Source organism: Gymnoscopelus microlampas (genome assembly GCF_963454915.1).
Source record: "Gymnoscopelus microlampas genome assembly, chromosome: 22".
Lineage (NCBI taxonomy): Eukaryota > Metazoa > Chordata > Actinopteri > Myctophiformes > Myctophidae > Gymnoscopelus > Gymnoscopelus microlampas.
Genome location: NC_139959.1, coordinates 31952776 through 31975886, shown reverse-complemented (window position 1 = coordinate 31975886; position 23111 = coordinate 31952776). Strand labels below are relative to the sequence as shown.

Below are 23111 nucleotides of genomic sequence, written 5' to 3'. Positions count from 1 at the left end.
AAAACGTACGTTGCTATATCAGTGGTTCTCAAACTTTTTCATAATTGTCAAGGACCCCCAGAATGATTTGTATTTGGCCACGACCCCCCCGCCCCGCATCTCAAAATATTTGGTTCCAGGGACCCCCAGAAGTAAAGATTTGAGTTAAAAATGTTCGCTTTTTTTTGTGGGCGCTGGGGGCGTGTTCTCTCCTCCGCGTCATCAGCGCCCATACCCTAGGTGGGTTTGGCGAAAGGGCCTTTCTGTGTGGAGTTTGCATGTTCTCCCCTGGTTGGAATAACGTGTTCCTTCCACGCGCTACGTCGAACCAGGGAAAATCTCCCCTGTCAGGTGATAAGAAGGTCAGTTGACTCTCATGCATTGAAGGAGGCATGAGCTCGGCCCTGGCCTCCCTAGGTTGGCAGAGGGAAGGTAGTGCCCAGGTTTACATAGACAATTGGCACTGGGTGTTAAAAATAGGGTTACAAATCGTGGGATAAAAATGTAAAAGGAAAAAAAAAATGTTCGCTTTAAAATAATATATATAGTCACAGAGTTGCACATTTTAATTTTTTTTTCTAAAATAGCAGATCTACAAGCTCGTAGCGCGGTGAGCTTGTAGATCGGCTATTTCTGAATAGCCAAAGTGTAAAATAATGCTTTTTTAGCTCAAACCTAAAAATGACACAGATGCGTTCCCGGTCTTAATGGGTCAAATCATAATCGAAGCAAGTTTCAAATAATGGGCAGATTGATTGGAAGTCACATCGCCCAGCCCTAAGGTGAACTGACCTGTAAGAAGCAGGCAGTCTCATACAGGGGCTCCACGGTGCTGTCGTTGATGGCCAGGTTCCCCGTGTAGGCGTAGGTGATGATGACCTGCAGCGTGATGGGGTCCACGTTATGCAGGTGAACGTGGGTCTGATTGCTTTCGCTGAGGCCGCCCATGAACATGGCCCTGATGATGGAAGAGAGGTAACAAAAAAGACAAAAAAAATAGTTTTCTTATTCTGTATAGCGACAGTGAATTGCTTCCATGTTTTTAACCAATTGACAAAATGATTTATACATTAACATATTTGTACATGTCTAGCTTGAGAACTAATTTCTATAAACTGTGAGAGTTGTGCATGTGTGTACACAAGTGTCTAGGCCTGTGTGTGGGGGGGGGGGTGTCAATCAATCAATTCCATGTTTATTTTAACATGTCTTGATGATACATCAGATAATATTAGTGATCACTGTGATATTTGTCATCATGCGTGATACATTCTTTGCCAGTTCTTGGCTTGAGCGAGACAGTGTTATTGTCTTCACATTTTATATTTGCACAAATATAAATAACCAGAAGGCTGATGACCTATATTGAAATGAAACGGTTGTTCAACTGTACAACCATCTTATTTTATATTCCGACAGTAGAGGCTTTTATGCTTAATAGAGAATAGTAAACAAACTATCCCTACTTATCTGCCTCGAGGCACCACCTCCGCAAATCTTTAAGTTTTAAGATTTGTGCTGTGCAGTGTGCAGGTCCTAAAACTGTGGATCCACAATGTAGTCGTCTCTGTAAACTATGTCAAAGTCATTAAGCGCCACACAGTGCACTGCACTATGCATACAGCCAGGTGTCTGTCACACTCCTCCACATACAGTAAATGGTTTGATGCGATGTTCAGCATTGAGTTGAAGCTAATGAAGAGGAAGTGGTCCTCTCCACAAACGGTAGCACGTAAATGGTAAATAGTGCATTTATATAATGCTTTTATCCAAAGCGCTTTACATAGATTTTGCATTACATTCACTCTTTCACACATTCATACACCGATGGCAGGAGGAAACCGGGATCGAACTGGGAACCTCGCGGTTGCAATGCGACCGCTCTACCGGCCACTCTACCCCACGTCACAGCAGCGCTCAAGGTGAATGATGAATGAATGGTAAAATGGTAATGACCAGTGTTTTAGTGACGCCACATAATGCATCCGATACAATAAAAAAACACAGCTCTAGTGAGTCTAGTTGTCTGCTCTGCTCTTCTGCGTGTGTCGGGGCTGAGCACCACCCTCTCGTGAAACAGAGAGCAGAGGGGACAAGAGGACAGAAACACAGCATGACTGTAATGACAAACACAATAGACACTCCTAAATGAAATGGGTGCACAATGCACATACTTGTAAATTAGATAAACATATTTCGTTGCTTTAATTAAAGAGTACGGTCTAGCCCTGCTCTACACGAAGTGCCTTAAGATAAATTCTCTCCAATGTAGTTATTATTTAGTCACACAGTCTTTCTACGCCTTTACAATTATCCAGCGTGAGATCAGAGTAAGCATGAATCTTAGTCAACAAACAGGCTAAATAGTCATAAGTAGAGTGCATCCTAGAAACCTAGCATCTGCCCACAAACATCTCAGCAATCTAAATAACATTAACACTTGTTCTTTCAAAACCGCTACATTCCCATCCTACACACTACATTCACCACCTTTTTGCATGCGTGCGCGTGTGTGTGTACCCAATACCCATTTAGACCGGGAAAGAATCTGTCATTTTTAGATTGCTTTGGCTATTCAAAAATAGCAGATATACAAGCTCATAGTGCGGCACAGAGTGCCACAATATGAGCTTGTAGATCTGCAATTTGTTTTTAAAACTCTTGACATTTTGTGCAAATCTTTAAAAATATATATTTTTTTAAACTAAGCGAACATTTGTAAAATATTTTGTTCCAGGGAACCCCCCAGAAGCAAAGATTTGAGTTACAGATGTTCGCTTTAAAAATATATATATATATATTCAAAGATTTGCACAAATCTTCACAATTAAAAAAAAATAGCAGATCTACAAGCTCATAGCGCGGCACCTTAGCTTGTAGAACAGCCAAAGAAATCTAAAATGACAGATTGAATGGGTTAATATAGGCGGCCTGTATAGGGTTTGCAGCCAGAGCCAAGCCTTATTACGGAATCCCACAAGCATAGCTCTCTCTCCTGTCTCAGCAGAACTACATGACACACAGGTTTCCTTACTAAACACAGACCTGCAGCTGCCCGCTCTCCATTTAAAAAGAGAGGGACGGCTCTCTATCCTTAGAGGGAGAGAGAGAGAGGGTGAGGGAGGAAGGGGTGAGAGTGGAAAGGAAGTAAGTGAGGGGGTGACAGAGGAGTGAAAATAGAGTGCGAGTGTGTGAGGGTGCCAAGAGGAAGAGACGGGACACCTTATGAACCCAGGAGGGGAAATGCTTGGCGTGCTCTTGCTGGATAACGAGAGTGTGTGTGTGGGAAACGCTACGGGGAGAACTGGAGATAGAGAAGAGGTGGATGAGAGAGGAGGTGTTCACTGTTCACGACGTTTTTCTACGAAAGACACATAAAAAAAAAAAAATAGCAGACCTACTGTAAAGTGTAAATGCTCACAATGCGTCGCAGATCGGCTATGTTTACTATTCGTCATATCACAAAGTATATAGGGCTTAAGTCATTAAGGAGGGGGGGATTATGGAGAAAGAGCCACAAAGAGTGAAAGAGAGAGGGAGACGGAGAGAAAGAATGAGGCAGAATGAGACAGAGGAAGAATGAGAGAGAGGGAGAGGACGGAGCTCTCGTCATGTACAGATGGAACCCCACCCAACACACACTAGGGATGGGCATTTGGACCATTTTTTTGGTAACGCCCCATTCTTGACACACACTCCCACGGCTGAAACTTCCTACAGGTGATATAGGGGGCGAGACACTTGTGTGATCGGTTTTCTTATAGCTCATTTGCACGTTGTGTCACTATGTGGATCAATTGACCTTGTTGGAGCGGGTGCCTTGCGTCTAGTTTGTAGATTAGAACCCAACCAGCTACTTTCATTGAGTTGACATCGTAAACGTTTTCTGTGATTGTATTGACCGAGTCCTGAGCTCAGTAAAACTCATTTCCAATGCTGTAGGCCAACTTAAGAGCAGTCTATATCACTGGTTCTCAAAGTGGGGTCCGGGGACCCCCAGCGGTACTTGAGGGGGTTCCAGGGGGTCCCCAGCTAAATGATGGATAGGAACCAAATGGACCCTTATGGGTCTGTAACTCTGAGAGTGTACAAATGGAACCAAATGGACCCTAACGGGTCCATTTGGTTCCATTTGTAAAATCAATGTTAACTTGAGTTAAGTTAACATTGATTTTACAACATGAATTGGGGTCCCAGAGATAGAAATGCCATTAACTCTCTCAGTGCCAATGAAAAAAAAAAATTATTGCGAACTGTGCATTTATGCGAAAAGATTTTTTCTTTTTTTTCAAAGTAAAAAAAAAGTACTTAGGAAGCGAGATACAGCCTTTTTCAGTTGTAAGTTAAACAAGGAGTGGATGGAGCTGCAAATCTTCAGATAATGATATCTTGGGTTCTGAACACTTTAAAAAAATATATATATATATTTTTTTTTAAACTCTGGATTTTTCGTTCTGGCAGGGAGGGTATTCATTAAAAACTCGGGATAACTCGGGGTCTGGCACTGAGAGTTAAATGGGGGTCCGTAGCCCTAATGCATGTCAAACTGGGGGTCCTTAAAATGTATCTTTTCAAATGGGGGTCTGCGGGCTAATAAGTGTCCATTTGGGGGTCCTTGACATGAAAAAGTTTGAGAACCACTGGTCTATATCACGCTGATATTTTGTATCTTTTGTGATATATCAAGTCTTGTTACTAGAAATAGCCATGGAGGTTGTACACTCCCTATTCTGAATGATTGATAAATTGCACATAAAGACATGTTTATTCATTTGTGTAACACATGTATTTAAGGTGGGAATTCTGAATGCTGAAGCGAGGGGCTTTCCTATGGCGCCATACAAGCTAGAACTGGCCCCGCACACGCTCGCATTATGCGACCACCTGCTTACAACATGAGGCCCCAGGTTCTTACGGGGGAATCCTTCCATAGAATGAGGCCCCAGGTTCTAACAGGGGATGCTTCCATCGCAGTACAGCTTAACCCATTATAAGACCCGAGGCCCATTCTACAAATGCCTTCTAAAATCAGTAGTTCTCAAACTTTTTCTTAATTCAAAATGATTGAAATGTTTTTCAAAAATAGCAGACGTACAAGCTCGCATCGCGGCACAAAGTGACGCGCTGTGAGCTTGTATATCTGCTATTTTTTGAGTAGCAAACGATAAAAGGTTTAAGTTGGGTCATGCATATACACACATATCAGAGGCAGGATAGCTACTTGCACACTCAGGGGGAGGGGTGTGTGCGTGCGTGCGTGTGTGCGTGTGTGCGTGCGTGCGTGCGTGTGCGCGTGTGTCTCTCTCTCTAAGACGTGGTACATTATTCATTGCAACTGTAGGAGGTAAAGCCTCGATGATCATAACACTGTGACGAGCTGTACAATGCACTCAGACCAAACGACACTCAAGACGGCAGGGCCATGCTTTGACAATTATGATAACCGTTACCATGGCGACAATCCTCTGGCACACCTAACTGTCATAGGAGCTACAGTTCACCCAGGACTAATTACAGTCAGACAAACAATTGAAGTACCAGCCAACACTATTACAGCACTGTGGAATGCAACAAGGGTTAGTATACCCTAACGATTGAGCCAATTAGAGCATTTAATTAGTGCTTAATTGGAGAATTTAATTAGAGCACGGGCCATTCTTCCCAGACGTCACGCTGTCACACTGAAGCCTGAATCGTACTTAGTTACCCATGGGTGTTTTGCGAACCGAAAACTGCATATCTGCAAGCTCAGCGCACAACGCATCGCATTGTGACACATTGTGAGTTTATAGCTTGTGTTTTTGGGTGCGTGACATGATGCCCAACAAAGTATAACTCAAGGTTAACACATTAACCGCCAAGAAGTAGTCCTACGGTCCATTAAATCCAACTGTTAAGCGCCGAGACCGTAGCCCTACGGTCCGGGTGCTTTTTCCTTTTTTTCGATTTTTTTTTTTTCAATTTTCTACACGGACCATTTTCAGTGTAACACCACCGGAAGTCGGAACTATTTGCGATCCCGTTTTTCGTTTCCCGTCGGCCTCCATTCTAAGGCGCACACTAAAACTCCATTTTAGCCCTTGTAGTTTTTTCTCCTCGCATTTCCCATGTTAACATAAACGGTCAGAACTCAAACATGGCTGCCCCGTTTGACACGCCGTCTTCAGTGGGAGACGCATGCAGATGTTGGCGATGAATGTAAACAAAGCAGAGCTCACTTTTATGGATTTTAACAAGGTCTATGGCGACGTGAAAAAAACAAAAAACAACAAAAAAAACCTTGGCACTGGTGAGTACATTCTGAGATTAGCCCTTGGCGGTGGATGTGTTAAGGGCGTCCACACCAAGCACTATATTGTTCACCACTGTCGTGGTTATAGTTGTGGTGTGGACTTCACTTGAGTTTCAAAACAATATCTTTATAGCGTTTAGCTGGGCGATATGACTAGGGCGATATATATCGTTGATATGAGACTTAAGATTTTTAAAAAGTGATCACAAAAAAACCCTGCTTCCCAATTAATCAATTAACTTGTCTGTTATTGGTTAAAAATGTCTGTATATTCGATATATTGTCGGTTAATTGCCCGGCCCTAATAGGCTCTATGCACAGCAGCCATATTGGAATGAAATTGGGCATCGACCAATGAAGGCTCTGTTCCATTTAGTGTAGAACAGTGGTTCTCAATCCTTTTCATTTCAAGGACCCCCATAACTGAGAGCGTACAAATGGAACCAAATGGAACCTTACGGGTCCTTTTGGTTCAATTTGTACACTCTCACTCTTACGGGGGCATTTGGAACCATAGATATAGAAACCTAGATACCTCATTGGCCTCTGCAGTTCATTGTAGCGACTGGTATCTCAATACAAGGCTCTTCCGCAGGGCTGTTTACTACTGACCAATCACATTGCGTTAACTACTGGCCAATCACAGCGCGTCTAACTGACTAGTTGCTGCGCGGCTGCCTCTTAAGAAAAGACCCGCCCCACCTGCCTCTGATTGGCCTACCGAACGCCCCCTTCTGTGACGCACACGGAAGTTTCCAGCTTGCCCTGCTGAAGCGGAAGGAAGTGGAAGGCTAGCCCAAGCCTTATATGGGCTAGCCCTGCGGAACAAGGAAGCGTGCCCGAGATATGAACGTTTCAGAGCCGAAGGAGGCGTCTACCTTTATATGTCTATGTTTGGAACCCCCTCAAGGAACCATGAGGGTCCCTCGTCCACACTTTAAGACCCACTGGTGTAGCAGAGTGTTTCCAGTGAGCCAACATGCACAATATCAGCACCCTGACTCTGTTTGACCAGAATGGAACAGAGCCTTCATTAGTATCATTGGTAACACCTGTGAAGGAAGTAAGCGGCCCAATTTCTTTCCAATATGGCTGCTGTGCATAGAGCCAATTAGCGCTTTATGTGGCATGGCCCATTAGTAATCTCACCTGAAATAGGAGCTGCAGGTGGCCAGGACCATCTTGTGGCAGGGGAACTCCGAGTCCTCCACCAGCAGCACCACGTCCGTGAGCAGCTTCTGCTCGTAGAAGAACTTGAGCTGCTCCAGTAGAGAGACGGCGTAGTCCGTGTTGACCGGCCGGCGCTCACCTACATCCGACATGGTCGCGTCCCATGAATCCCGCCCCAGGTTTGGACAGAGGTCTCGCCGCCGGTTAAGAAACCGGACTCATGCACGAGCAGGAAAAAAAAGTATATTATATGAAGATGAGAAAAGTAAAAAAAAAAGGGGGGTTGGGGGAGGGGGGAAGGGAGTGGGGGGGGGGGGAAGTGACACCAACACCTCCACTGGTGCAAGTGGAGGCGTTTACAGCTTTCACTGGGGGGTGGGGGGTGGGGGGAGCTGCCCCTAAATGAACCAGCTCCTTTTTTGTTAATGATGGTGAGGTTAGACGAGAGGCAGAAAGACTGGCTTGTCTTTCGGTCTAGTCAGGTGCGTTCCTTCCTGGAGGCAGCAGAGGTTCGGACGGAGCCCCTCTGCGGCTGAGAGTCCAGGTGGCGGCGGTCGGCACTGAGGTTTGTCGGTCGCCGCGTGCGCCCCCCCTTTGCGTCGAACAGTTGTCTAGAGGGTCTCTCCGTGTGAAGAGTTGCGGGAGGGGGTGGGGTGGGGGGCTGGAGGTCGAGGGACAGCCACTCCGACTTGGTGTCACACCCGCTACATCAGTGCATGTCTGGAAAGACAACAGGGACAAAGAAACAACTCAAAACTACACTCATAACAGATTTTCTTTCTTCATGCAATATAGAATGACCTTTTTAAATCTAGTGCATGGCAGAGATGTGGTTAGAATTCTTTTCAGGAAATAAGTAGTTCAGGATGGAAATAAAGGTCTTGCTACGTTACACTACCTACCCCATCTACAGGTTGGTACACCATGAACACATTTCTAATCTACATCGTAACTCTTAACTGCCAAAATTAAGCACCTTATACTTATACAGAATACTAGCCTGATTATCAGACTGAAGCTTCAGTGGAGCTTCAGTCTTAAATTGGCTCCAGTGTCGGGGATTACAAGGGGGAGCGGATTAGAACTTCCCTAAACCAATCCTAAGGGATCCCCACGCCCACCTCTCATTGGACAATGCATTTTGTACCGGAGAAGTCTTAGGTTCACATACAACTCCAGACCAAGAGGCAGTCCACTCAGAGAGTGGGCGGGGTCTATGGTATGGAACCAGGCTATCAGAATACAGATACATACCGTTTCTGCTGGTGTATACTGTATATGTGTATGTACTGTACGTAGATATCGTGATCTTTTTGTGTTCTCTTTGACATGCTTAGAGTACTTCACCCAAAAAAGTACTTGTTTTTTTCTATCAATTACACACCCCATGAAGCCTTAAATTCATGGGTGGTTGTTTTTTTTGTCGCATTCCTGAGCCAATAATTTGATGACCGGCAAAGTCAAAGAGTCTCCTATTGACCAATTCATGGGGTCCACGGGATGTGTAATTGATAGATAGGAACTACTCCTTTAAATGTTCGATTTTTCCCCCCTGCTCTCCCTACCCCGTTTCTTCTTCTCCCTTTATGGAAAACAACAACAATTATGGAGCTTATGTGAAAACAACACACACACACACACACACACACACACACACACACACACACACACACACACACACACACACACACACACACACACACACACACACACACACACACACACACACACACACACACACACACACACACACACACACACACACACACACACACGATTCAGCTGTGAAACAGAACAGTTTTTTAACCCCAGATTGAGCCTGAGAGGCAGGCTGTGAAATTAAATGTCTTGTCTATAGACGAATCCACAGACGCGCTGCCTGTATCTGCCTGTAGGCGGCCATTGCTGCGGTGTCGCGTCTGCGGAGCATTGACACCGCAGCAATGGCTGCGCGCAGGGCAGCGCTCCGTGGATTCGTGTATACCCCCTGCACACTCTGGGCTGTCAGATATCCCTGCATATCCCCAATCCCTTCCTTCTTTCCACATGAGGGAAAAATGCACCGTCAACAATCCTGGTCTCCCCCGACAGGTCACCCAGCCCCTCGCTCCCTCTCTCTCTCTCTCTCCTCTACCTATCGCCCCCTCTCTATCTCTCTCGCTCTCCATCTTTCACTCTAGAAGACTGCACAGACAGCCAGACGCTGTAGGGTAAAGTTGCCTTTAGGGGGGGGGAGCGACCTGGCAGGATTGTTGTCAGCCTGCCAGGCTGCGCAAGCAACCACCCTCAAGCACAACTAATCGGATTCACGAGTCATCGGGAAGTGCACTCGCCATGGATAGCAACCCAGTCATCAGGGGGTGCCTAAACTAAGACTAAGCCATTAAGACCGGGAACGCATCTGTCATTTTTTGATTTCTTTGGCTATTCAAAAATAGCAGATATACAAGCTCATAGAGCTGTGAGCTTGTAGATCTGCAATTGTTTTTAAAAGCTTTACAGTTTCTGGGGGTCCCCGGAACAACATATTTTGAGAAAATTGAGATGGGGTTCCACGGTCAAATAATTTTTTGGGGGGGGGTCCTTGACATGGAAAAAGTTTTTAGATTATGCGGCAGGCGATTGCGACGGCCGCGCTGTCGATTCAGCGCCATCCGAGTAGTCAATAGTCTTTTGAATAAAATCCCATTTAGTTTTAGTCATATTCTAGTCATCTAAAATGTTTTAGTTTTTGTCTAGTTTTAGTCGACTAAATATCATAAGATTATAGTCGACTATATCTACAGTTGATTTAGTCGACTAAAGTGTATATTGGCGTGTCTTGATGGCGTCGCAATGGCTGATTTTATGCTGAAAATAGCCGATCTACAAGCTCACAACGTGTTGCAGCGCGACGCGTTGTGAGCTTGTAGATCGGCTATTTTCAGAGCGCAACACCCGAGTGCGACCAAACATAAAAGGACTCGTCTTTTAGTTCTACTGGATCCCTTCTCCACTAGTCCCTCCCTAACATTTTAGTCTATTTGTTGACAAAATTGCCAATACATTTAGTCATAGTTTTAGTCATCGTATAGCTTAGTTTTTATTTCGTCTTTCTTTTTGTTTTCGTCAGTGAAAAAGGTAGTCGACGAACATTGGGTGTCCCCCCACAATAGGCTCTATGCACAGCAGCCATATTATCACTTCCTTCACAGGTGTTACCAATGATACTAATGAAGGCTCTGTTCCATTTAGGGCTGGTACACACTGCAAGACATTAGGTCCGATATTGCTGTCGCCGACATTTTTTGGCACTCGCCGACAAAACCTCCCGACCTGACGCAGATCGGCCTCTGATCGGCGAGATAATGCTCTGTGTGTGTGAAAGGCTCTGCGACCCGATGTGGCCGCGATTCTCCGCTCTGCGACGGCTTTCCGACCGTTTTCAGATATCTAAATTGTTAGATATTCATCTCTGTCTGGGACAGGACAACAGACAATATCATACACTATGAAGGGGGCTGCGAGCACCTTGGGAGGAGATGCACGCTACAGCCAATGAGAGCACATTACAGCCACCGTGGCTATAGGGAAGCGTCGCTGGACCTGACCACAACAAACAGTCCCTACCGCAATATTACCGTCCAGTCCTCTAATAAGTTAACATTATAAAACAAAATGAGAAAGTGAGCGAGCCTGGTGGGCTGTTTATTTTAGAGGAGTTGTACACACACACAGAGAGAGAGAGAGAGAGAGAGAGAGAGAGAGAGAGAGAGAGAGAGAGAGAGAGAGAGAGAGAGAGAGAGAGAGAGAGAGAGAGAGAGAGAGAGAGAGAGAGAGAGAGAGAGAGAGAGAGAGAGAGAGAGAGAGAGAGAGAGAGAGAGAGAGAGAGAGAGAGAGAGAGAGAGAGAGAGAGCTCTCTGTTTGTGTGTGTGTGTGTGTCGTTGTCTGTGTTGCCCGATTTTGCGAGAGAAATAAGCAACCAGGTTTGTGAAAACAAGCCCAACAAAAGCGACTATGAGCACTTTAAGCCTATATACAAATACATTGGATACTTGAAAATAGACGATCTGCAAGCTCACGTTGTAGATAGGCTATTTTTTAAAGAAGACATTTTTTTTTGGGGGGGGGGGTGGAATATTTACAAAATCCACACAGATCTTGAATGGGGGTCTATGGCACAACAAGTTTTCAGAAGGGGGAGGTTCTGCGCCTCTGTTGACAATTAATTACTATTATTAATTTGGGGGTCCTTGCCATGAAAATGTTTGAGAACAACTGGTTCAAACAACATTAGGAAACAAGGCCAAAAAACAACTACACTTTCAAGCAACTTTACAGAAAAACAATCCCAAAGTCGCTTATAATAAGCAGACATGGCACTGACCGCTTCTGCGCACTTGACGAGCGAGCGAGAGAGAGAGCGAGAGAGGGGGGAGAGAGAGAGGGCCCGGGGGGAGAGGGAGAGGGAGAGAGGCATATCACGGGATACGTCGATTAAAATGAATTGGAATAAACACAAATGTATGTATTGGGTCTGACTCTGGAGATAGCATCCTAGTGAACTATCCTACAGTGTGTCAGCCCTTGTCGGGGATCAATCGTGTTGTGAAGACCACAACGATATTATGACAGCCGATTTCAAGAAATAAACTCCTGCAGTGTGTTATGCTTAACGATCAGATGACCCCCCGACCACTTTAAGGTCTTGCAGTGTGTACCAGCCCTTAGTGTAGCACAGTGGTTTCCACGACCCCCATAACTCTGAGAGTGTACAAATGGAACGGGTCCATTTGGTTCCATTTGTACACTCTCAGAGTTACACACCTGTAAGGGGCCATTTGGAAGCCCATGACCCCAACTGTAGACCCACTGGTGTAACAGAGTGTTTCCAGTGCCAATATGCACAATATCAGCACCCTGACCTGACTCTGTTTGACCAGAATGGAACAGAGCCTTCATTAGTATCATTGGTAACACCTGTGAATGTCTTCATAATATGGCTGCTGTGAATAGAGCCTATCAGGAGTGGCGGCTGCCCGTGAACTCCAGGCACACATACATTACACACAAGCAGACACTTATTAAAAGAAAAGAAAAAAGAAGCCTCCAGTGAAATGTTGTCAGCTGTTAATGGGGTACAGAGGCAAACCATAAAAATGTACCGTTTCCATTTCATCAGACACAAAGGAACACACTTTTGGCTTGCATGGCTACACAGCAGCTCCTCCACTCCTATCCCAAATGACTTCAGCCTTTCTGGCAGGCTGCCACCATACGGAGCCCCCGAGGCACTTTTACTATCCATACATCCGTAGACAGCGTAAAGTGCTGCAGTTTACAGCAACACCAATATAAGGACGATACAAATACTCGTTTGTACAATGTCAGCTGTTAACCCTTTGAGACCGGGAACGCATCAAGTGTCATTTTAAGATTTCTTTGGCTATTCAAAAATAGCAGATAAAGAAGCTCATAGCACGGCACTCTGTGCCGAGATATGAGCTATGATTGTAGATCTGCTATTTTTGAAAAATCTTGAAAATGTGTGCAAATCTTGCACACATTTTTAACTCCAATCTGTGCTTCTGGGGGGGTCCCTGGAACAACATATTTTGAGATGGGGGTCCGCGGCCAAATGCATATCATTTTGGGGGTCCTTGACATGGGAACGTTGGAGCACCACTGATATAGCAACATAAAGTTTTTAAAAAAACAACGTAGAATATAATATTCAAGATTTGCATACTGTGCCGCGCTATGAGCTTGTAGATCTGCTATTTTTGAATAGCCCATAGAAATCTAAAGTGACACAGATGCGTTTCCGGATTGAATGGGTTAATTCGAAGCACCATTTAATTTATACAATCCGCAAAAAAAAAAACGCCACATTGATGACACTTAATTTTCGAGAAAGGCAATGCTGACCATCATGTGCTTCAACTCTGCTTTATTGAATTCCTTTGTACCGACTAAATGCATAATACCGGATATTGACAGCTCTGTCAAGAAAGACTTGAATAATTTCAACTTCTCCGCTGGCTAATTTAAAGCATTAAGTGCCACTCACACTGAGCACTATAACTATAAAGATATAACTATATTGTTCAGGGTTTCCTGCAGGAAAGAAAGCTATGCTCAGTGCTAGGGCCGGGTAGAGTCAAAACGTTTTTTTTTTAGTAATTAATTCATTGATTCTTATTTTTTCCCTCAAAATATTTACGAGTTGGTGAGATGATGGAAAACACAACTGCATTATGCTTATGCTATTGTTGGTCACATTTATTCAACATTGTGTTTAGCTTTATACCAGCGTTGATTTTATCAGACATTTTCAAGTCCAGTTTCAATAGGCTCTATTCACAGCAGCCATATTATGAAGACATTCACAGGTGTTACCAATGATACTAATGAAGGCTCTGTTCCATTCTGGTCAAACAGAGTCAGGGTGCTGATATTGTGCATGTTGGCTCACTGGAAACACTCTGTTACACCAGTGGGTCTACAGTTGGGGTCCCTCATGGGCTTCCAAATGGCCCCTTACGGGTGTGTAACTCTGGGTCCATTTGGTTCCATTTGTACACCCTCAGAGTTATGGGGGTCATGGAAACCACTGTGCTACACTAAATGGAACAGAGCCTTCATTAGTATCATTGGTAACACCTGTGAAGGAAGTGATAATATGGCTGCTGTGCATAGAGCCCATCGCCCTTGTTAGTTTATCATATTTAGTCAACTTCATCCTGTTTTCATTTAGTCAAGTTTTAGTGGACTAAAAGTCGAGCATTTTAGTCTTTATCTTAGTCCAACAAAATATTTAGTTTTGTTTCGGTCAACAAAAACGGTTCACTAGTCTAGTTTTAGTCAATGATAACTCTTTTAGTCTACTCCATTCCATGCAAACTTGGCATTTTGATTTTACCACACTGATCCCAGTACAACCCAACACTTAACACCTGGTTATAGAACCAATGTCCAGTTCTACCAACTGATTCTAACACCTGGTTATAATATAGAACCAACCCACACTGATCCCAGTACACAGCCAACACCTGGTTATAGCACAGGGGTCTTCAACAGGGGGTCGGGACCCGTAGGTGGTCCTTAGATTTACAATAGGAGGGCCACCAAATGTTTGTGCGATTTTATTTTACATTAACCACTTGAACCCTAGCATCCTTATTCTGAGGGGAACGTTTGCCGAAAATAGCAGATCTACAAGCTCCCTATTTTAAGAGATTTGGTGTACAGGGGGGAAAAAAAGAGTGAACGAAGTGCAGAGCCAAAGGTCAAGTTCACTAAGGACTAAGTTGAGGGTTTAAGTGGTACATTTATGAAAATCAACATATTAATAGAAAATATAATGTGTAAACAAACAAACAAACATCATGAATTTACACGTCACTGATGATAGTGCTGTCAAATAACTCTATGAAGCTATCTATGAAATCCTTGAAAAGGTTTAATCTGCAATACGTTATACAATATGTAGTGGGGGTTCCCTGCTTCATCTCTCTGTCAGCTAAGGGGTCCTTGGCCTGAAAACGTTGAAGACCCCTGGTATAGAACCAATACCACACTGATCCCATAACATCCTAACAAGACAACACTTGGTTATAGTCAGAATCAATGTTCAGTTCAACCACACTGAACCCAGTACAGCCTAACAAACACCAGGTTAGAACGGTAATGCGCGCGCACGCACACGCGCGCACACACACACACACACACACGTTACTATTATTGGGTTCGGTTTGGCTAACGCTAGAGTTACGTTAAACACAGCTGATATTGCAACATACATTGACCATTTCCACTCACATTCTACATCAGCCAGTTCCCTGTTCTTTAGTTCAATATACCTATGTTCCGTTATATTGTCGCTTGACGAACGTAAGCTTGATAACGTTGGATAATGTTCAAACTCTTCAGCCACGACTCGGCGACAGATAAACTGCGTCGTAGTTTTGTAACTTTTGTAGCTGCTGGGAGCACAGCATAACTGTCCATTCAACTCTGTGTGTGTGTGTGTGTGTGTGTGTGTGTGTGTGTGTGTGTGTGTGTGTGTGTGTGTGTGTGTGTGTGTGTGTGTGTGTGTGTGTGTGTGTGTGTGTGTGTGTGTGTGTGTGTGTGTGTGTGTGTGACACACGTTAGACAGCTGTTAGTTTGGTCGAAATGGAATATAATAACGCTCGTCCGCCCGCGAAACAAATTGGGGGCGAGTGTGATTTGGGGCGAGCGTTCCGGTTACCACGTTCCGATGACGCTTCTCGTCAAACTCAATTGCGGAAATAATATGAATAATATTATGGGGATATAATCCTATAAGCTACATAATATATATCGTCGGTGTCCAGGACGAACCAGCTAACAACAATATTGCATAATTTTCACCAGATTTTTTTGGGCTCAGCGGTAAAGATTTCAGGCCCGGCGCCGGAAACCCTGTCATTTTCACCAGAGATTTTTTGGCTTGGCGGTAAAAATTTCAGGCCCGGCGAATGGACTGCCGGAGACCCTGTCATTTACCATTGTATTTTTTTATAGTTGGTGTGAACTCTGCATTCCGCGTCACTTTTTTAAAAACATCATAAAATATAATTTCATGTTATGGTTATAGTGCTCAGTGTGAATGGCACTTTAGTCTAGTCAACTCTGCTTAGCTTGCTCGTTAGCAAGCCAAATGGAATGTTACCTGCCTATAGCCAATCACCCAAAAATTCCCATGATCATAACATATCGCTTATGTTTTTTATAATGACTTTCGTTCCACAGGTTTCCCTTGCAAAAGATGTTTGACTTCAATGGGATTGTACCTGAATAGAATAATTATAAATAAAGAAACAAACAGTAGTTTGTAGTGGCTTACTGTCGGTATCAGCCCGAGAACGAGGATGTCTATCCCCTTTTCAATGTGCTTGACCCCTGGGAGATGGACTGCTGAGGTGCAGCGCAACACCAAACATCAGACAACCATGCCATGCTACTTATACGCCGAGTTGGCAGTGCCCGAACCCAGAACCTTGTGGTCCAAAGGCTACCCAGACACTTAGGGTAGGTGATATTTTTGGGTAAAAATAAGTGTCAAATATATCTGTATGCTGATAGTACTCATTTCTATAGTCGTTTAGTGTTTGGTCAGTAACAGGAGACTCCCTACATCTCCATTAGCCTGGAAACCAGATGAATCTGCCATTGCAAAAATAAAAATTGCCCTCGGCAGATTTGGTCTGGCACCGCTCAGTTGTGATTGGATTTCACTCCCTCCGAAGTAGTGAGGGGGCAATCAGGGTCCAGTATGCAAATGTGGGGCGGGTTTATCGCAAGATTTGAATTCGCCCCTTGGAAATGCAGGTTCCACAGAGATTCCAGACTCATATCTACGCAGTGATATGCACTCGCTGCGTGTGCGTGGGCTCACGTGAAACTCCCGCGGGGAGGCCCGCGATTCTGCGTTACGCCACTGGAACTCACATACTGTAGGACACAGATTAAACAAGTGAAATTGGAAGTGATGACACAAAGGAATGAGCAGACAAAATTTGAGCCTATCAAATTGAAGCCGATAAATGGGTACTAGTCTCTCCTGATTGGCTGAAATTGTCAACTACCTGAAAATGTATTTTCAGTTTATTAAAGAGCTGGAGAGACAAGGAGAGACCCCTGTTACTGAACAAACACTCTAAAGCAATGATTACTGTCACAATATAAATAATCTAAACAAAGAAACTGTTTTGTTTTAACCAAAAATACAACTTATTCTAATATTAATAAAAAAATAAAACAATGTAATTGTTGAGAACTACACATACTTGAAGATAGACCATATGTGCTGAAAAACAGGTGACAGTACAATAGTCTCTATGCACAGCAGCCATATTGTGAAGACATTCACAGGTGTTGTGAATGATACTAATGAAGGCTCTGTTCCATTCTGGTCAAACAGAGTCAGGGTGCTGATATTGTGCATGTTGGCTCACTGGTGGAAACACTTTGCAGTGGGTCTAAAGTTGGGGTCCATGCCATGTTGTGGGACCCTCATGGTTCTTTGGGGGGTTTCCAAATGGACCCGTACGGGTATGTAACTCTGAAGGTCCTTACACACCGGGCGACACCGGCGAAAATAGCGAATCGCCCCGGTGTGTAACAACCTTGAGAGTGTACAAATGGTTGTACACTCTCAGAGTTATGGGGGGTCGTGGAAACCAGTGTGCCACACTAAATGGAACAGAGCCTTCATTAGTATCATTGGTAACACCTGTGAAGGAAGTGATAATATGGCTGCTGTGCATAGAGCCTATTCCTTGAGGAGCCCTCAAGGAATGTTACTGTCACCTTTCCTATTCACCCACCACACCTCCAACTTCCGCTTCAACTCAAGTGTATGCCACCTACAGAAGTTGTCCGATGACTCCTCCATTGTAGTAGGGTGGCGTGACAACCCTAACCCTAGTAATTATTTATTTATCATTGGTATCGGTCATGGACAGCCATTTCTTTGTATATTTAAGTTATTTGTCATATCTGCCCTGTGCAAGTTTTGTTTACGAACCTTAAAAGCCAAACTGAAATGTATTTTTTGTGTTCCAATGTCCAATGGAAAAACACACTCAAGCTTGACTCCAATATTACAACTTTAAGACCTGTACTGTCTGTATGTTACTGACGTTTGACTATAGCGACTCCTGCATGGTGCACTTGCACATTTAACTTATACATTATGCTAACTCAGTCCAAATGCAGATGGCAAGATCAGACATTAAGTCTTTATTTTATTTAAAAAATATGTATAAATGTAATGTTTTGGGGATGACAGTCTACCTGTACAAATGATCCCATTCAAACCCATTCAAAGATCCAGTGCAGATAACTAGGGCCTTCAGGCAGTTAATTTATTATTATTTGTATTCTTGTTCATTTAACTTGGGTTTGCTTCTTGACTTCTTCTTGAATATATATATATTTTTTAAAGCGAACATTTGTGACTCAAATCTTTGCTTCTAGGGATTCTACAAATGTCTTCTAAATCCTAAACGTATGTTGCTATGTATCAGTGGTTACATTTTTCATGTCAAGGACCCTCAAAATGATATGAATTGGGCCGCGGACCCCCATCTCAAAATATTTAGTTCCAGGGACCCCCCAGAAGGAGAGATTTGAGTTACAAATGTTTGCTTTCAAAATATATACATTCAAAGAGTTGCACACATTTTCAAGATATTTCTTTTTAGCAGATCTACAAGCTCATAGTGCGGCACTCATGAGCTTGTATATCTGCTATTTTTGAATAGTCAAAGAAATCTTAAAATGACATGGTCTTAATGGGTTAAATCAAGATTTCCCTTCAAAATCACTTTTTAGATTTACTTTGTAGAAACTTCTAGATTATATTCAATAATTGCCTTTATGTGAAATACCAATCATCTGTACTGAGGAGGTTTTGTGCGACCGGCCAGGCCCTCTGCTACACTCAAGCTTGTTTATACCTGTACAGTGGGGTAAGTAACTAAGCACATTTACTCAAGTACTGTACTTGAGTACAATTTTGAGGTACTTTTACTTTACTGGAGTATTTCCCATTTTCAATACTTTTACACTACATCTCACAGGCAAATATTGTACTTTTACTTGGGATTATTATTACAAAACATAATTAACCACTTCAGCCCTATACATACTTTGGCTACTTGAAAATAGCAGATCTACAAGCTCTCAACACGTCGCGTTGTGAGCTTGTAGCTCTGCTATTTTCAAAAGATGTTTTACACATTTGAAAACTCGAAATTGTACATTCTGCATAATGAGTACTTTTACTTTAGGTACTTTCAGTAAATATTTATGCCAATACTTTTATTCAAGTACATTTTAATACTGAACTTTTACTTGTAACAGATTAAGTGTAAACATTTGTGGATTTGATATATGTAAAACATGTGAGTACTTCTTCCACCACTGTACTATAAAGGCTAAAACCGTAGGCGAAACATTTTCACATGGTAACTTAAGAGTTCACATGTGTTATGAACCACTATAGCTGATGTATCCATTAAAAAGGGTGAAAATGGATGGCGATGCGACGGCCGCGCTAACCGTTGGCGTTAGCTCGGCCGTTATGTCCAGTTCCGGTGTCACATGGAAAGTGGCAAGCTATCGAAATATGTGACCGCACACAGGTCACCTCTTACAGAACACCCGGTAACTGTAACTTACATAAAAAACTAAACCACCACCACAGCAACCACATTTATATACTGTAATAATAATAGCTCTAATAACAACGTATTAGCCAAACTCAAATATCTATAGGCTCTATTCACAGCAGCCATATTATGAAGAAATTCACAGGTGTTACCAATGATACTAATGACGGCTCTGTTCCATTCTGGTCAAACAGAGTCAGGGTGCTGATGTTGGTGCATGTTGGCTCAATGGAAACACTCTGTTACACCAGTGGGTCTACAGTTGGGGTCCAGGGACCCTCATGGGCTTCCAAATGGCCCCTTACAGGTGTGTAACTCTGAGAGTGTACAAATGGAACCAAACGGGTCGTGAGTTATGGTTATGGGGGTCGTGGAAACCACTGTGCTAGACTAAATGGAACAAAGCCTTCATTAGTATCATTGGTAACACCTGTGAATGAAGTGATAATATGGCTGGTGTGCATAGAGCCTATTGAATAATTATTGAGCCATCCTCTCGCTGGTGTCAACTTTACTTCTCCTTATATACCATTTAACACCGTCATAATGTAAAGCATTCTGCATTGTGCCATTGTGTTTTTAATTCTGTTATAGAACAGTGGTTCTCAACCTTGAGAGGAGCATAACATTTAGTTTGATTCGGCTCCCCAGATGAATAGTGAAAATAGCTGATCTACAAGCTCACAATGCCTCGCAAGTAGATCATCTATTTTCACAATTGTAGCCTCTTTCTTATATTATTTGACCATTGTTGGCCAATGTTTGACCAGTTTTTATAGTATAGTTAGTTGATTACTTTAGATGCAGTAATGGTCTTTTTTTTTCTTTTTCGGTATTAAAATGTCTGTAAAGTCCTTAAATTGTCACTTCACGTTCACTGTCATCTCCCCCCCCCCCGCCCCCCACAAAAGAAAATCATGTGGTACAGGTTGAGAACCACTGTTGTAGATAATAATTAATGTTTTCCTCGCCAACAATGCCATGCATTTTAACATGAAATAAGGGTTGTCAAACAGCGACCTCTCGCGTCACAGAATTCGACAGGTCACTAATCCCTGTGCCACACCTGTGTACAACTTCCACTTTTAGCTCAACGGACTAGCTACATCTGCTAACGCACTGAATAACGCCACTTTCACGTCACATGACAGTTAGCCGTTTAATTAAGACAATACAACATCGACATTAACGCCGTGGTGAAACGTTACGTCCGTTTAGTATAGCAGTTGAAGCGAGGACGCCGTTCCAGCACATAGTAGAAACATACTAGCTCTGTGGCTAAAGATTAGCATCGAACACACATCAAGGAGGCGATGGTGACGTCACCGCAAGAAATGCGTAGTGTCACGAGGCCATGACGCAGATAATGTACATAACTGTACATAACGTTATGTGGAAAGTAACTAAGTACATTTACTCAAGTGCTGTACTGTGTCCAATTTCCAATACTTTTACTTCTACTCCACTACATCTCGGAGGCAAATGTTGTACTTTTACTCCACCACAATTATTTGAAAACTTATACTTTGTTGATTTATTATTACACATACATTAACTACTTCAGCCCTACATACATTTTGGCCATTTGAAAATAGCAGATCTACAAGCTCACAATGCGACGCATTTGTGAGCTTGTATAGATCGGCTATTTTCAAAAGATTTTAAAACATTTGAAAACTTGTGAAATGGGACATAATGCATAATGAGTACTTTATACGTTTGGCACTTTGAGTACATTTTGATACCAATACTTTTATACTTTTGCTCAAGTCAAATTTGAATTCAATGCTTTTTTACATGTGACAATATTTCTACATTACATTATTAATATTAAGTATAAAATAAAATGTGAGTACTTTTTCCATCACTGTCAAACTGAGAAGTGACGTACCACAAAAAAAAAGTGTTTTTGTAGCAAACAAAAACTACATAATCATTTTGAATTTGATGAAAAAAAAAACTAATATTAAACTTAATTAAACATTATATTTAACAATAACAAAAAAAGGAGCATTTTCAACTACGCCTTTTTCGGTTTGGGGGGAAAAAACACTTTCACTTCCCACCAGTGTTGCCAGATTCTGTGAGAGAAACAAGCAACCAGGTCTAGGAAAACCAGCCCAAAAGAAGTGACTATGGGCCACACACGAGCACTTTAACATATACATCAGCTATTTGAAAAAAGCAGATCTACAAGCTCACAAAAGCGACGCGTTGTGAGCTTGTAGATCGGCTATTTTCAAAATAAAATCTTGAGGGGAAATTATAATAAGCAGATCTGGCAACCCTGCTTCCCACTACTAGACAACGCGTGGTTGTGACGTCACCGACGCATCCTTCGGCTCGCTCGTCGCCCCTAGACCGTTAGCTAGCTGTGTGTATGTAGCTAAAGCTAAAAGATAACGTCAGCCCGCTGAGCTGAGGCACCAGTCTGATCAAACACAAGCTCTCTGATCGTCTCTTACGGTCGTTCCCGGTGTGATCCACACATGGAGGTGGTTCGTTGTCACCGCGGATGAGACGGTTCGAGCCCCCTCGGTAGATGAATGGAACAGAGTAAACCGTTGGAGAGCGTTGAGGCTTCCAGAAGCAGAGCAGCAGGCAGCCTTTCAGCGCATCGCCATGAAGAGGCCAAATGAGGATACTGGGCATGCGCACAACGCGCTTTTTTAAGAATAGGGTACCTTTCCTCTCTCAGAGAGAGAGAGAGAGAGAGAGAGAGAGAGAGAGAGAGAGAGAGAGGACAGAGAGAGAGAAGGGGAGAGAGAGAGAGAGAGAGAGAGAGAGGACAGAGAGATAGAGCCATGGTTCCAAAAATCTTCTATTATGGGGGTCCCTGGTAAATCTTTTCAAATGGGGGTCCGCGGGCTAATAAGTGTCAATTTGGGGGTCCTTGACATGAAAAAGTTTGAGAACCACTGAGATAGAGGACTGAGAGGGTATTTTTTATCTTGCGACCATGCCTCCTTCCACATTATGTATCAACATTTTGTGATAGGCAAATTAGGCATTAACATAAAATGAAATTAATCTAAATTAAAAATGAATAATATTAATAATAAAGCTGTTGTCAAGCAAGTTAATTGTTTCATCTGGGACACCTACACAATAAAACTAGAGTAGGTATGAGTCTCAAAATTATGTAAATAGTTTTTAAGAAATTGTAGAATTATTTAAAAGCACTTATTTAAAAAATAGAATAAGGTGTCCCCCGTCTCTCCAGCTCTTTAGAAAATAGAAAATACATTTTCAGGTCGGGATACCAATTTCACCCAATCAGAAGAGAGAACTCATACAGGATATAGGATAAACAAGTGAAATTGGAAATGATGAAACAGAATTTTTTTTTTTAAATGAGCAGACAAATCTGAATTGGAGGTGGCGAGGTCGATAGCGCTGTTGCCTCACAGCTAGAAGGTCCTGGGTTCGATTCCCGCTGGTGGACGCTGGGGGCGTGTTCTCTCCTCCGCGTCATCAGTGCCCATACCCTA

At 43.0% G+C, this 23111-nt stretch overlaps 1 protein-coding gene across 1 annotated transcript in view; it reads right to left on the bottom strand.

Moving 5' to 3' along the window:
* The window catches only part of kbtbd2 (kelch repeat and BTB (POZ) domain containing 2), a 31889-nt gene extending 9652 nt beyond the window's left edge, over positions 1-22237 (bottom strand). Inside the window, exons 1-3 of the mRNA XM_084049042.1 lie at positions 22086-22237; positions 7421-8161; positions 772-937 (exon numbers count right to left, since the gene is read on the bottom strand). Coding sequence (XP_083905168.1) covers positions 772-937; positions 7421-7593 — 339 coding nt within the window. The 5' untranslated portion in view covers positions 7594-8161; positions 22086-22237. The remainder of the gene's footprint in view (positions 1-771; positions 938-7420; positions 8162-22085) is intronic.
* Positions 22238-23111: the final 874 nt, after the last annotated feature.